Source organism: Rhineura floridana, chromosome 6, assembly GCF_030035675.1.
Source record: "Rhineura floridana isolate rRhiFlo1 chromosome 6, rRhiFlo1.hap2, whole genome shotgun sequence".
NCBI classification, from domain to species: Eukaryota; Metazoa; Chordata; class Lepidosauria; order Squamata; family Rhineuridae; genus Rhineura; species Rhineura floridana.
The window spans coordinates 91,028,248-91,043,108 of record NC_084485.1 but is presented as its reverse complement, the minus strand read 5'-3'; the positions used below and the strand labels follow the sequence as shown (position 1 = coordinate 91,043,108).

The 14,861-nt window shown below is 40.3% G+C and overlaps 1 protein-coding gene across 5 annotated transcripts in view; it reads left to right on the top strand.

The window, feature by feature from the left end:
- Nucleotides 1–14,427, top strand: part of TTC39A (tetratricopeptide repeat domain 39A) — a 95,318-nt gene extending 80,891 nt beyond the window's left edge. For 4 of the 5 annotated variants that reach the window (XM_061632955.1, XM_061632952.1, XM_061632951.1 and 1 more), the window contains 3 exons: nucleotides 1,060–1,174; nucleotides 2,722–2,838; nucleotides 12,695–14,427. In XM_061632955.1, the coding sequence (XP_061488939.1) occupies nucleotides 1,060–1,174; nucleotides 2,722–2,838; nucleotides 12,695–12,815 (353 nt within the window). In that variant the 3' untranslated portion in view covers nucleotides 12,816–14,427. The remainder of the gene's footprint in view (nucleotides 1–1,059; nucleotides 1,175–2,721; nucleotides 2,839–12,694) is intronic. The other variant, XM_061632954.1, reaches the window with a different exon arrangement.
- Nucleotides 14,428–14,861: the final 434 nt, after the last annotated feature.

The following is a 14,861-nucleotide window of genomic DNA, read 5'->3' as shown; positions in this document are numbered from 1 at the left end:
TAAACTTCCACTATATTCCACTAGAATTCCAGAACTAGCTTGTAGGTTGTGTGAAAGGTCAAATATAATGTGCAAATTACCAGGTAAGAAATCATCAGAATAATGGAATAAAGTGCAGTGTGAAAGCAGCCTATGTCATTTCAGTTCAGTAACAAAATTCTCCGTCAAGTTTAAAACCTATGTTACTTTGGATCCCTACAACCCGTGCCAGTTTCCCCATAATTGGTGACCAGAGGCAGTGGAAACAAAAAACAAAATGGTGATTTATGATAATATTGTATAAGTACGTGATTAATGTCACTGAATGTTCTCAGTTCACATACCGTTTCCCCCCCATCTATTATTTATTTATTTTCAACTTATGTTGTGCTAAACCTCAGTTGTGCTAGTCAATCCACTAAGCTTATCTTGGGGACCATTGTGGAGAAACCTCAATATACTTTGCAAAGCTATAAAGTAAAGGTAAAGGTGTCCCTGCACTTACAGTGCGAGTTGTTTCCGACTCTTAGGGTGACGTCTTGCGACATTTACCAGGCAGACCATATATATGGGGTGGGATTGCCAGTTCCTTCCCCGGCCTTTCTTTCCCCCCCAGCATATGCCGGGTACTCATTTTACCGAGCACGGATGGATGGAAGGCTGAGTGGACCTCGACCCATTTTACCGGAGATTCGACTTCCTCCTTCCATTGGAATCGAACTCCAGCCGTGAGCAGAGCTTCAGTAGGATGGTTACTACTTCAACTATGGTGGTATTTGATATATGGCGTAAGGCAGCCTTTGCCAACCTGGTACCCTCCACCAGGACTTTTGTTTTGGACTACAACTTCTATTAACCTCAGCCAGCTCGTTGTGGTTTAAAACATCTGGAGGGCACCAGGTTGGAAAAGGCTGCTATAGGATGGATCTGTTTGTGTGAAGTGATTTTAGACAACAAATAACACTTGACAACCTCAGATTGGATATGATCTACTGTGGTGGGATTTTTTTCCCCTTGTCAAAGTAAAAATATGTCCCTCTACAAAATTGCCTCAGCTTAGCTTGTTACTTTGTTTTTCAGCTACAGATCTGCTCGTTGATGATCAGTGTGTGATCAAGTTATTAAAAGGGTTGTGCTTGAAATACCTCGGCAAAATTCCAGAAGCAGAAGACCACTTTCTTTACATTCACTTAAAGTAAGTGACCTAGCTAGAGAAGATGGTAGCATACTCAGCCAGTAATAACTACATCACATTATCAAAGCTTTTGATCATTTTTCATTGTAAAGTAACTCCACAGAAATGTTTTAATGTTTTCAAGTTTAGTTCAACATAATTTCAGGGTTGTTAATGGACAACCATGTAATTATATAGATTGTGATAAGAGAACACCTGTGGGTATGTTCCCTTAAATGTAATGGTGCATCTTGTTTGGCCTCCATCTCAACTGGGAAAAAGTGCAGTACATGACTGTATCCCACTATGTGCCTAAGTTTTGAACTGGCACCTCTGAAGGTTCAGGATGCAACAGAAAGTGGCAGGTCAGGTTATGCCTCCTAAAACCAGAAATTAAGTGGCACAGTGCAACCCAGTGCTGATAGTGCTCTTCACCCTAGATCAGGGGCAGGCAGTGATTGGTAGAACAGCTCCGGTGTGTGTATGTATGTGTTTGTTTGTCTATATCTGCCACATGAGTGAGTGTTTTGGCTACTTTGGCCGACCACTGGCATGCAGCCCTCATTGGGTTGGGCAACCCTCCGTGCAGCCTCAGGCCAAAAACGGTTAGCCACCCCTACCCAACACGAACAAAGGCATATCCATCACACCACAAATTCTGCCAGGTACATAGTTCAGTGGTGTACTGGAGCACAGAAACTATATAGCTAACGCCTGCACCTTGGTGTAGTTTTCATGAATAGCAAGTAGCATATACTTGTGGATTATATGCAGATAGTTACATCTCATATATATAACTACAGTGGAGGCCACTTTTATAATTTGCTTCCTTAATCAGCATATCTGATGAACATCATGTTGTTTAATGCCAGTAGAGTATTGGCTATGCAGAGGAGAGGTGATGTGGTTGGTGCCGAAAAGACTTGGAATCTGTAGATGTAGATTTTGCTTATAAGCTGGGGCTGAAAATGTAGAAATCCATTTGCGTTTCTGGAGCCCCATTTATATGGCCTGGTCATGGTCGATATTTTCAAAGAGGAAATGAACATTGGAATAGGTGACTTGCACATGCCTTCCACTACCCCCTTGCTGTAATAGAACCTAACATTCAAACTAGGGTACACTACATTATTTGTACACAGAATCTCCTTTACTCTGCAGTTCTGTCCCCAGATGGTAAGACCACAGCAATGCTAGATACAGATAAACATGGGACACTCTGATTTAATGTTATAGTCCTTGATGTGCTAAAGGAGCTGTAGCTGGGGGCCTCTGTGTTGACTTTCTTTTGGAAAATGAAATGCCTGGCTGGCACATGAAGGCTCCATGTGTAGATGCTGTATATATTATGTTCAAGTGAGGATTCAGGAGCTTGAGTGATATTGTGCAAGAATGATCATGGGATGTACTTCTGTACAAAACATGTAGATTATTTAACAGCCTAGGATACATAACAATGTGAATTAATTTGTGTCCACACCAAATGGCTTTACTATTTGATTGTGCATAGAGTTGCTACTCTTCATTACCCTAATCTTCATTAATTCCATATTTGCCATTTCTTAAAGTGAAAAGAAGATCAAGTATGATCATTACTTAATTCCAAACGCCCTCCTTGAACTTGCTTTATTATACCTGGACCAAGACAGAAGAGAAGATGCTGTAAAGTTCCTGGAGAGAGTGAAGTAAGCCTATTCAGTTGCTTGATTCAAACATATTTGATAGAGCAGCAAGACGGAAGCGATGATGGTGCAAACATTTGAAGCTGGGGAACTTGGTTATGCAAGCTCTCCTGCCCATATTTGTTAGAGCATCCCTAATTTGAGGTTGGCAAGGCCCTTCAAGCTTGCTAGCCCCAAAAAAGGATGTTTTCCCTTGGAAAAGGGGGAGAGGAGAATGTTGGGAAGAACTGGATTGGTCACGTGTTCAAGTCAAATGCTCAAATTGCATTGCAAAAGTGTGTGGAGAGCATAGCATGTTGGTATTAAACAGTGCCTTTGAAGATTTTATCTGAAATGTGCTGAGTCTAATTATATCTTTTGTACCTAGAGATTTTCCCTTCATTTACTTGACCAAAGTAGCCGTTTCAGAGAACTTTTGAGTTACTCTGATTTACCTTGTGAATTAGGATGAATTAGGATGAAAACTGATAGAATTGCCACAAACATTGGTGTGTCTGTGCTTTGCTTTAAGGCTAACAGTATTTGGATGTTGGCCTCTTCTAGTTTACTTAAAAGTATGAAAGGAAAACTTGGAGTTCATCTACATTTTATATGGTATGTCTGAATTGCACAAGTGATGTATTTGTTCTTCTGAGGGACTGTCTTCCTGTACCTTCTACAACTAGCTTTGTCAGGAATATTTTGGATTCTGCCCACACTGCAACCTTGTGCATATTTATGTGGTAGTTGAGCCTACAATGTTTGCTGGGCCCAGGTTCCTGGTAAGTGTGTTTTAGGATTGAAGCCAGAGTAGCCTGGTAATAACAGAACCTGCCAGTTATCCTGCTGTAATCTTAAACACACACTTCCTAGGGAGCTAAAACCCTTTTACCCAGTGGATAAGAACAGAACCAGCACAAGCAAGCTCCTATCTATGCATTTGTCTCACCTTTAAAGAGGAACAAAGTTTCTTAATGAATGTAATCCTTTAGAGTAGGACAGGCCACACCTTCAGAAGATTTCCTAATTTATCTAGTAAGCATCTGAGGTAATTAGAAAATGCACAAATGTTTTTCCTTTTTTTTAATAGAGGAGTAAGAATGTTTTCTTCATGGCTTAAGAGGTTACAGGACCACAATATGACTGAAACAATTGGATTGTATGTGGTGCTTTTTGTCTTAATTGAATGTGTTATTGCTTTGAGTATGTTTACTCTGTTCGTGCTACAGTACAGACAGCATAGCCATTATTGATTCACTTTCCTTTAATAAAATCCAAAACATCATAAATAATGTAAAAATGAAAATGTGGATTATATAGCCACAAGAGTGCCTGTATACTATACGCTGTAGTCAGCACGGATTTTTCACATTCCGCAATGTTAAATTGAAAATACCCCCCATGCCATTCTGATGCTTCCCATAAGCCCATTTCAAAACAAAACCTTACAAAACTTGAACTCAGAAACGCTTGTTTAACAACCCTCCAAATTTTCATGGTGATACACAAAATAGAGAGAATCAAGAGTTCAAAGTTTAAAAACAGAGGGGAAAAACCAGACCCCTTTTGGACCTTTTTCTGTCAGAGTTCTCATAATCTGTTGAAATTAATTAAAAATCAGCCATGTTCACAGAGTATCTGTAATCCTATTACTGACCTTGCCTCATACTCTGACCTTCATCTTCTGCAGTTTAAAGTTAAAAAAAGGCCTGGCTGATTTTTAATTAATTTAAGAAATTTAGCATTGGAGTAAATGATAAGCCCAGGCATGCTCAGTAAGAACCAACTGTCAGTGTTCTAAAAGCCAGACTTCCAGCTGCCGGGCTTGCCTAATCCATACCCACACCATACCCACACCAGACCTGTATTTCACTTGTCATGGCTTTCCTCAAAGAATCCTGTGAAGTGTAGTTTGTGAAGGGTGCTGAGAGGAGACTCCTATTCCCCTGATAGAGCTCCAGTGGCCAGAATGGTTTAACAGTCAGCTGCTCCGATTGAAGCTCTGTGAGGGGAACAGGGGTCTTCTAGCAACTCTCAGCACCCTTCACTAACTACATCCCAGGATATTTTGGGAGAAGCCATGACTGTCTAAACTGAAATAAAGGTCTGGTGTGGATATGGCCAGGGACAGCTTTGGTTTAAATTTGGATGGGAGGCTATAGTGCCTGCTGGAGAATAAAAACGTGGGGGAAACCCTGAAAAAGAATGATACTGTTCACAATGTTTTCCTTTTAGAAAGGAAAGGGGCTTCCCCTTTGCCCAGTGCCCACCCATCCAATCTCCTCCCATCCCCCATCCCCTTTTCCCCCTCCCCTTCCTGCCCTGCTCTTCCCCTCCCTGCCCCGCCCCCAGGTCAGTTTCACCTATCGTAAGCATGATTGCACAGGAGTAAATCCCACTGAACTCAAAAAGCATGCAAATGATCAAGCCTGCCCTCTCCTCTTCCTCCCTCCTATCCCCACCCTCTTGCCCCTCCCATCCCCCTTCCTTCACTCCTCCCTTCCCCTTCCCATCCCCTTCCCATCCCCTCCTTCTCCCTTCTCCTCCTTCCCCTCCCTTCCGCCCTCCCACCCATCATGGTCAGTTTTACCTATCCTAGGACTACGACCTAGGAGACCAGGGTTCAAATCACCACACAGCCGTGACGTTCACTGGGTGACCTTGGGCCAGTCACTGCGTCTTAGCCTCAGAAGAAGGTAATGGTAAACCACCTCTGAATACCGCTTACCATGAAAACCCTATTCATAAGGTCGCCTTGTCGGAATCGACTTGAAGGCAGTCCATTTCATTTTCAAGCATGATTGCATGGGAGTAAATCCCATTGAACTCAATAAGCATGCAAATGATCAAACCTGCCCTCCCCTCCTCCTCCTTCCCATCATCCCCTTTTGCCACTTCCCTCCCCCTTTCTTCACCCCTCTCCCCTCCCCTTCCAATCCCCTCTTTCCCTCTCCCCCTCTTTCCCTCTCCCCCTCCTTCTGCTCCCCTCTCCCCCTTCTTCCCTCTATTCTCCCCTCCCCCTCCTCCTCCCCCATGGTCAGTTTTACCTATCCTAGTCATGATTGCACGGGAGTAAATCCCACTGAACTCAATAAGCATGCAAATGATCAGACCTGCCTTTCCCCTCCTTTCCCTCTCCTCTCCCTTCCTCCTCCCTTCCTCCTCTCCTCCCCTCTTCCTTCTTCCTCCTCCCATCTCCCTCCTCCCCTTCCCATCCCCTGTTGTCTGTTTCACCTATCCTCATGATTGCATGGGAGTAAATCCCACTGAATTTAATAAGCATGCAAATGATGAATCCATTCTCAGCAAACTTGCACAGGATCCCATTTCTTACCTCCCGGATTAAAAAGCAGAGAAATTCACTAATAGGAAAAAACCTCTCTGAGATATTGTATTACCCTACACATTTGTCAAAATGCAAACACCATTTGGATTGGTCTTTCACAGTCCAATCCACTTCCTGTGCAGCTTGGAATAAATTGGTAACATGTGCCTCTGAGCATAATATGGTGAGTGGTGGCAACACCTGCCATCTTCAAAGATGGAGAATTACATTTTTGTATGTTCATTGGTGTTCTTACTCTGCTTCTTTTCTGTGTTGCTACTATTTCTACAGAGAATCTAACCTAGAAAATTATTTCTCTCATTAGTCATCCTAGAAATCTGTGTCAATTTTGTTATGTCCCTTCAAGTCGATTACGACTTATGGTGACCCTATGAATCAGTGGCCTCCAAGAGCATCTGTCGTTAACTGCCCTGTTCAGATCTTGTAAGTTCAGGTCTGTGGTTTCCTTTATGGAATCAGTCCATCTCTTGTTTGGCCTTCCTCTTTTTCTATTCTCTTCTGTTTTTCCCAGCATTATTGTCTTTTCTAGTGAATCATGTCTTCTCTTGATGTGTCCAAAGTAGGATAACTTCAGTTACATCATTTAAGCTTCTAGTGACAGCTCTGGTTTAATTTGTTCTAACATCCAATTATTTGTCTTTTTTGCAGTCCACTGTATGCGCAAAGCTCTCCTCCAACACCACATTTCAAATGAGTTGAATTTTCTCTTATCCGCTTTTTTCACTGTTCAACTCACATCCATACACAGAGATCAGGAATACATGGTCTGAATGATCCTGACTTTGGTGTTCAGTGACACATCTTTGCATTTGAGGACCTTTTCTAGTTCTCTCATAGCTGCCCTCCCCAGTCCTAGCCTTTTTCTGATTTCTTTATTGTCTTCATTTTGGTTAATGACTGTGCCGAGGTATTGATAATCCTTGACAAGTTCAATGTCCTCATTGTCAACTTTAAAGTTACATAAATATTCTGTTGTCATTACTTTATAGTCTTTTTGACGTTCAGCTGTAGTCCTGCTTTTGTGCTTTCCTCTTTAACTTTCATCAGCATTCATTTCAAATCATTACTGGTTTCTGCTAGTAGTATGGTATCATCTGCATATCTTAAATTATTGATATTTCTCCCTCCAATTTTCACACCTCCTTCAGCTTGGTCCAATCCCGCTTTCCGTATGATATGTTCTGCGTATAGATTAAACAAATAAGTGATAAAATACACCCGCCTCACACCCATTCTGATTGGGAACCAATCGGTTTCTCCATATTCTGTCCATACAGTAGCCTCTTGTGCAGAGTATAGGTTGCGCATCAGGACAATCAGATGCTGTGGCACCCCCATTTCTTTTAAAGCATTCCATGGTTTTTCATGACCTACACAGTCAAAGGCTTTGCTGTAATCTATAAAGCACAGGGTGATTTTCTTCTGAAGTTCCTTGCTCTGTTCCATTATCCAATGTATGTATGCGATATTTTCTCTGGTACCTCTTTCCTTTCTAAATCCAGCTTGGATATCTGGCATTTCTCGCTCCATATATGGTAGGAGCCTGTGTTGTAGAATCTTGGGCATTACTTTACTTGCATGGGTATTAAGGCAATAGTTCGATAATTACTGCATTCCCTGGGATCCCCTTTCTTTGGAATTCGGATATATATTGAACGCTTCCAGTCTGTGGGCCATTGTTTAGTTTTTCACGTTTCTTGACAAATTTTTGTTAACATTTGGACAGATTCAGTCTCAGTAGCTTGTAGCAACTCTATTGGTATGCCATCTGTTCCTGGTGATTTGTGTCTTCCAAGTATTTTAAGAGCAGCTTTCACCTCACATTCTAAAATTTCTGGTTCATATGGTTCCTCCGTGAATGAATCTGTCATCCTGTCATCTCTTTTAAAGAGTTCTTCAGTGTATTGCTTCCATCTTCCTTTTATTTCATCTCTGTCAGTCAATGTGTTCCCCTGTTGATTATTCAGCATTCCTAGTCGTGGTTTAAATTTCCCTTTCATTTCTCTAATCTTTTGGAATAGGGCTCTTGTTCTTCCCTTTTTGTTGTCCTCTTCCATTTCTTTACAATAACTGTTGTAATAGTTCTCTTTGTCCCTACGTACTAGTCGCTGTATTGTTGCATTTAGGGTTCTGACTGTGTTTCTATCACCTTTTGCTTTTGCTTTCCTTCTCTCTTTAACCATTTTTGGAGTTTCTTCAGTCATCCATTTATTTATTTATTTTATTAAATTTCTATACCGCCCCATAGCCGAAGCTCTCTGGGCGGTGTACAAACTAAAACTTCCATCTACAATTAAAACACATATTTAAACAATTTTAAAACTACATCCAAACTGAGGTCTTTCTCTCTTTTTAGGTAGAGGTATTGTCTTTTTGCATCCTTCCCTGATAATGTCTCTTGCTTCACTCCATAGTTCTTCTGGTTCTCTGTCAACTAAGTTTAAAACCTCAAATCTGTTCCTTATTTGATCTTTATATTCTTCTGGGATGTTATTTAAATTTTATTTTGGCATTATGATTGCTTTGTTCTTCTTTAGCTTTACTCTGATTTTCGATACGACCAGCTCATGATCTGTACCGCAGTCTGCTCCTGGTCTTGTTTTTGCCGAAAGTATGGAATTTCTACATCTTCTGTTGCCAATTATATAATCAATTTGATTCCTATACTGACCATCTGGTGATGTCCACGTGTACAGTCGTCTTTTTGGTTGCTCAAAAAATGTGTTTGGAAGAAAGAAATTATTGGCTTCACATAATTCAATAAGTCTTTCTCCTGCTTCATTTCTGTCTCCTAAGCCCCATTTCCCCCCACAATTCCTAGTTCTTCTCTGTTCCCTACTTTTGCATTCCAGTGCCCCATATTATCAGAACATCTTGTTTGGGTGTGTGATCAACTTCCTCCTGTACTTCTGCGTAACATCTCTCAAATTCTTCTTCTTCTGCGTTTGCTGTTGGAGCGTAGACTTGGATGATGGTTATGTTAATAGGTTTCCTGTTTAATCTCATTGATATAACTCACTCAGACCTTGTGTTGTAGCTCCTAATTGCTTTTGCTACATCACTTCTCACTATTAAAGCAACCCCGTTTCTTCTTAATTTCTCATTTCCTGCATAAAATATTTTGTAGTTGCCTGATTGAAAATGTCCCATTCCCGTTCATTTTAATTTACTCACGCCAAGTATTGTAATGTTGATACGTTCCATTTCTTGCTTGACAATTTCTAACTTTCCCTGGTTCATGCTTCTCACATTCCATGTTCCTATTGTGTGTGTCGTACAACTCCAGACTCTCCTTTCGCATCTGTGCAGATCAGCCTCTGTGCTTCCTTTAGGCTTTGACCCAGTGGCATCATTAGTCACAGCGCTACTCGTACTTGTCCTTTTTTTCTTCCCCAGTAGCTCGGTGAGTGCAGGCTGACCTGTGGAGTCTCATCTTCCAGCACTATCTTGTGTTGCATTTTGGATACTCTGTTCATTGGGTTTTTGTGGTAAGAGGTATTCAGAGGTGGTTTACCATTGCCTTCCTCTGGGTTTGGATGCATCTTAGTCTGGTGTCTCAGCTTTGACCATCCCGCCTTGGGTGCCCCTGCTAGGAATCTAGCCTCTTTGTCTAAACTCCTGATGGCTTTGCTCCCAACTTCTTCAACACTCTCAAAGTCCCTCACCACGTTAAGGTGTGCATCCTAAAGGGGGGTGTCAATTTTATTTTTATTAATTTCAAAGCCTTTTTATTGGTCAATGTCATATGATGGTGAAGACAGCCTTTTGTGTTTCAAACTGGAGATTATGCTCTATTTCTATTTTGGGCACATTAACAGTTGAATCTGAAGCTGCAGTTTGATGTCAAATCAGACTGATTACAATATGTTGCTACTTAAGCAATGACTAGCTGTTGGAAGAAAACAAACTTGGCCTGCCCAAGATGCATGTTTTCAGCCTGATATGCTTAAACTACTTAACTTAAGGGAAGGTGGGCATAGTCAAATAAAAACATAGAGCACACCTAGATTTTTGCTAGAATATATTTTACCTCCCACTGATTTGTCTTGTGCAAACTGAGACACTCCTCATGTCCATTGGAAACTATTCTGCAGAACAGTCAGTGCCATTATTCCACAATTATTTTTGGAGCTTTTTTTTAGTGTTGCAAAGTGTTGCTATACTTCACATATTCACAAAAACAGAAGCAAAAAAATGATTTACTATAGGAAACTTCACTAAAATTGCAAAGTAAAGTAAACATATTTAAAGTGAGTATCTGAACTATGTCAACTGTTTAAATATTTTCGCTTCCTCCCTGCTAAAACAAGATCAGCACAGCACATGCCTTTCTGTTATTTGGGCTGATTGCAGGTGTTGCCACCACTCACCACATGCTCAGAAGCACATGTTACCAAATTCTTCCAAGCTACACAGGAAGTGTATTGGACTGTGAAAGACCAACCCAAATGGTGTTTGCATTTTGACAAATGTGTAGGGCAGTACAATATCTCAGAGAGGAGGTCAGGTCTCCTGCTCCTCTGGTGCATTCACTATAGCTGCCCAATTTCCCTGCTTTTTAAAATCTGATAGAAATATCTGTGGGCTATAGGTACATTCTTAAACTGCAAAGGTTTTTGCCTATTAGTGAATCCTTTTCTGGGTTGTATCCACTGATGACTTTGCATTAGCAGGAAGCACTTTCTGCTCAGAATGCCTCACTGCCTCACATGGTACAGAAACATTTTCTGTAGGAAAGGAAGAGGGTAGGGCAGCTAGAGGCCTGTGCTTTGTAATGCAGCCTCCTCCAGAAACTCTTCAGAAAAAGGCCCAGGCCTGGTAATTTATTATTATTATTATTATTATTTATTAAATTTATACCCCGCCTTATGGCCAAAAGGCCCTCAAGGCGGCTTACAAAAACACAAATATAACACATCATAATGCATCAATACAATAATGCGATTCTCAAAATTAAATAACAAATAACATTATTAAAAGAAAAGAAAAAACATTAAATGTATCACAATAAGAGAACCAAACACTTTATAAAAAGTCCTAGATAAAAATCTTCAATTTCCCAGCAAATAAGTAGCATTTTTATTTTTAACATATAAATATACACAGTATATAAGTAGCCAAACAATAATAATAAACAAGAAACTAATGAGAACACCTCAATAAATGTACAATTAAACAATCCCCACACACTTCACAACAGTGTTTAACAAAAATATGCTGTAGTCCAAACTTACTTGGCTTGGGTGCTGGGGTTTTTACTATTGCCGGCGCCTTTTCTTCCTCACTCTCAGATGAGCTGCTGCTGCTGCTTTCAGCGTTTGCTGCCTTCTTTGCAGGATTTAGGGGGAAACAACTAGAAAGTATGTGTTTTTGCTATTTTATTATTATTATTTGTTCTTATGTAGTTTGCCTGTTCTTTGCTTTTTTTTGGTGGGAAATACTTTGCCTCCTTTTGTTTTGACCATTTTTGTTTGAGTCTGTGTTCAGGTGTTGCTGCCCCACTTTTTTAGTCCTTTTGTGGGTGCTGCTTTTTTGTTTTTGCCCATTTTTATTTATTGCTTTGTGGGCTGCTTTGTCTGCTTTTTGGGTTTTGTTGGGGAGTGTTTTATCTATTTGTTTTTTTGGGGTAGTGTCTGAGCATCATCAGTTTGTTGCTGTGAAGTGGTTATTTTGTGGTGCCCATGACATTTTCTCCGTTTTCTAAATGTGCCCTGGGGCCAAAAAGGTTAAGAACCTCTGACCTCTCTTGTAGGACTCTTGCAAGGATGAAGTGGGATAATCCCTGTGTATGTATGCCACTGAGCGCCTTGAAGGTCCCTGGGACAAAGTATGTGCTTTGCACAAAGATTCAGTCCATAGCATTAAAAGAAATCTTGTGTTGCAAGGCTGATAAAGACCTCTGCCTGAAATCCTGGTGAGCTGCAGCCAGTCAGGACAAGCAATATTTGGCTTGTTAGAGCAGTAGTCTGAATTATGGAATAAGGTACTTTGTATGTTGATAGGACCTCTTGTGTTCTTTGATAATAATTTACAATGGTATTTGGAATTTCTTGTTTTTGTACTCATGTACTGTCTGGGTTTATTTTGTATTGGGTGGGGGAAGGATGTTTTAGATTTGTTTACTTACTTTGCTCTAACCATGAAAGAACCACACAAGGTTGCCTTCATAAATACAATTTTTAAAAGGGGCGGGTCTGGACTTCAGGATTACAGTTTTGGGGGGGGTTGTATTATGGACACTTAACTATTAATATAGGCTTGAAGTTTTGTTTTGTGGGTGGATGGGTGGATTCAGATGTTAAGCATACATTTTCCAGGGAAATGCCAGGCATTGGAACTACAAAGAGCTGTATTGTTCTATTGTCTGTGTCCCTCTTTCAGAGAAGCAATGAAGGGATTTGTGAATTAAGTTTACTTTCTCTCTTTCTCTTCTGCCCCTTTTAAAAATTGTTCTGTTAAACATTGCAATATAATGATAATGGGAAAGTGCTGTAGGTATGTGCCTATCAAAATATATCTCTTGTCTTGTTTTAGGCAAAATTATAAGAATTATTCCATGGAAACAAGAACACACTTCAGAATTCAAGCTGCTTTGCACCAAGCCAAATCTTCTCCAGAAAATGGTATTCATTCTGTAGAAGCTGAGGTTTCATAATTTTGCCTTATTTTTAAGAGATCTTGTTTGGTATACAAACTTTCACAACAGGACATTACTGGCAATACTTTAAGATGGTTTGTACTGTCAAGTTTAGCACTGTCAATCTATTTAATTTAAAAATACTGAGGAATTAACACTAAAAACTAGCATTTCTTCCCCCCAGGCTGTTTATATTTACAAATGTGACTTTATTTGGTATAAGCTTTTTTTTTAAGTTTACATATTTGTTAAGTTGGCAAAGAATATTAAATCTACCAATCTATGAAATCTCGAGTTGTTCACGATACCTGGCTCACATTTGGTTATGAATGTAAATTTTATGTTTACACGGACAATAATTTTTTAAAAGACTATTTTTATGAGGTAACCATTTTCCTGTTTTAGTGATGGAACAGCCAAATGATAATAATTGATTTGGTTTTAATGAGACAGTGTACTGGTTTTTTCAGTTTCTCTCTTGTAAAATCTTTTAGTTTGGTAATATTCAAGCTGCCAACAAATTACTAATGTAGACAAAATTCAGCTACATCATGTTGGTGCCTGCTAGTTTGGGGCAGATATCAGTGTTACAATAGCCAAACCATTGTTAATAAACCCGAACCTCCCTTTCTGAAGCAAAAGCCATGTTTAGATTGTGTGAAAAGAATGGGAGTGTTTGAAGTTTGTTTTCCTTGTTTTTGCTGAGCAGTACACACTTAATCTGATCCCTCCCCCCCCCAAAGTGGCATATGACTTAGATCAGGGATAGTCAACGTGGTGCCTTCCAACGATTGTATTCTAGTTCTCATCAGCCTCAGCCAGTACGGTGAGGAATGATAGCAGTTGTAGTCCAGCAACATCTGGGCACCAAGTTGGTTATTGCTGATTAATATTAAACCATAGGCATTGTGAACATTGATAAACTATTTTACAGAGCCAGATATTTTGAACTAGAGCATGACCAGTATGGATTAGCTACTGCATTTTGGAGAGTGTTACATGTGCAGTCCTTCATCCTTATCTAACTGCTGGAACTATGAGTGTAGCCCTGTTAGAAATTTAGAGAGCACCAGCTGTTTGGCAGATGGCTGGATTCACTTTTCCCTTCTTATCAAAATAGCTGATTGGCTGTTTCATTGGCATGACTGTTGCTCTTCTGAAAGGATTACACCCATGTACGAGCCACTTTACAGTGCTAGTGCAGAGTAGGATTGGTGCCTAGCTGTTGTAGGAAGTCGCCTATTTCCTGGAACAGAGTTAGAAGCTACCTTGCAAAAACGAAGTTCCCTCTGTAGATATAAGGTGGGAGAGATTTCACACATTCCATTGTGCTGCAAAGGGATAATTTGTTACTGCTAATCTGTCACCTGCAGGGCGCCTTTTGGAGTATGGCAAATAGATCTGTGCCATTTCAAATTTCACCTTTCTCATGACTCATGCGACTTTTTCCAGTGGAAAACTAATGTATACCAGAGAACCCTTTCCCTCAATAGGAAAAATTAGCCATTCCTCAGTACAATATACTAAAGACTGTTTATCTTGGGTGCAGAATATATGTATAGTGCAACTATAAAACGCAGAAGATCAGCTAGCTATTTGTTGCATTTTGGCTGTAATATTAAACAGTGTTTTTCCACTCAATGTATGTAGCATCTTTCCTCAATCTTTCTGCACCTTTTTTCCAAAATACCCTTACTGAATGGACTTCCAGCATCCAAGGCCTGTTTGTAATCAATGGGAATTACAGCTTGACATAGACAGCCAAATTTACAAGTAAATCCTAGTTCAGTGGAATTTCCTTATTAGGGATGTTTAAGATGGTAAGCTTTTTAAAAAACTGACCAGTTTATTTCCATTGCAGTTATGGACTGTATTCAACATAGCACTGAGAACGTTCTGTCAGCACATGGATGTGTCCTTGCATAGCAGAACGTTCTGCGTAGCAGAACATTATCTCCCTCTCCTCTCCTCCCCCTGCATGCCCCCTAAGTCTGTTCTTGGAGTTCCCAAAACCTTCCTGAGCACATTTGGGGACAGTGCAGGGGGAGGGGGGCATCCTGTTCT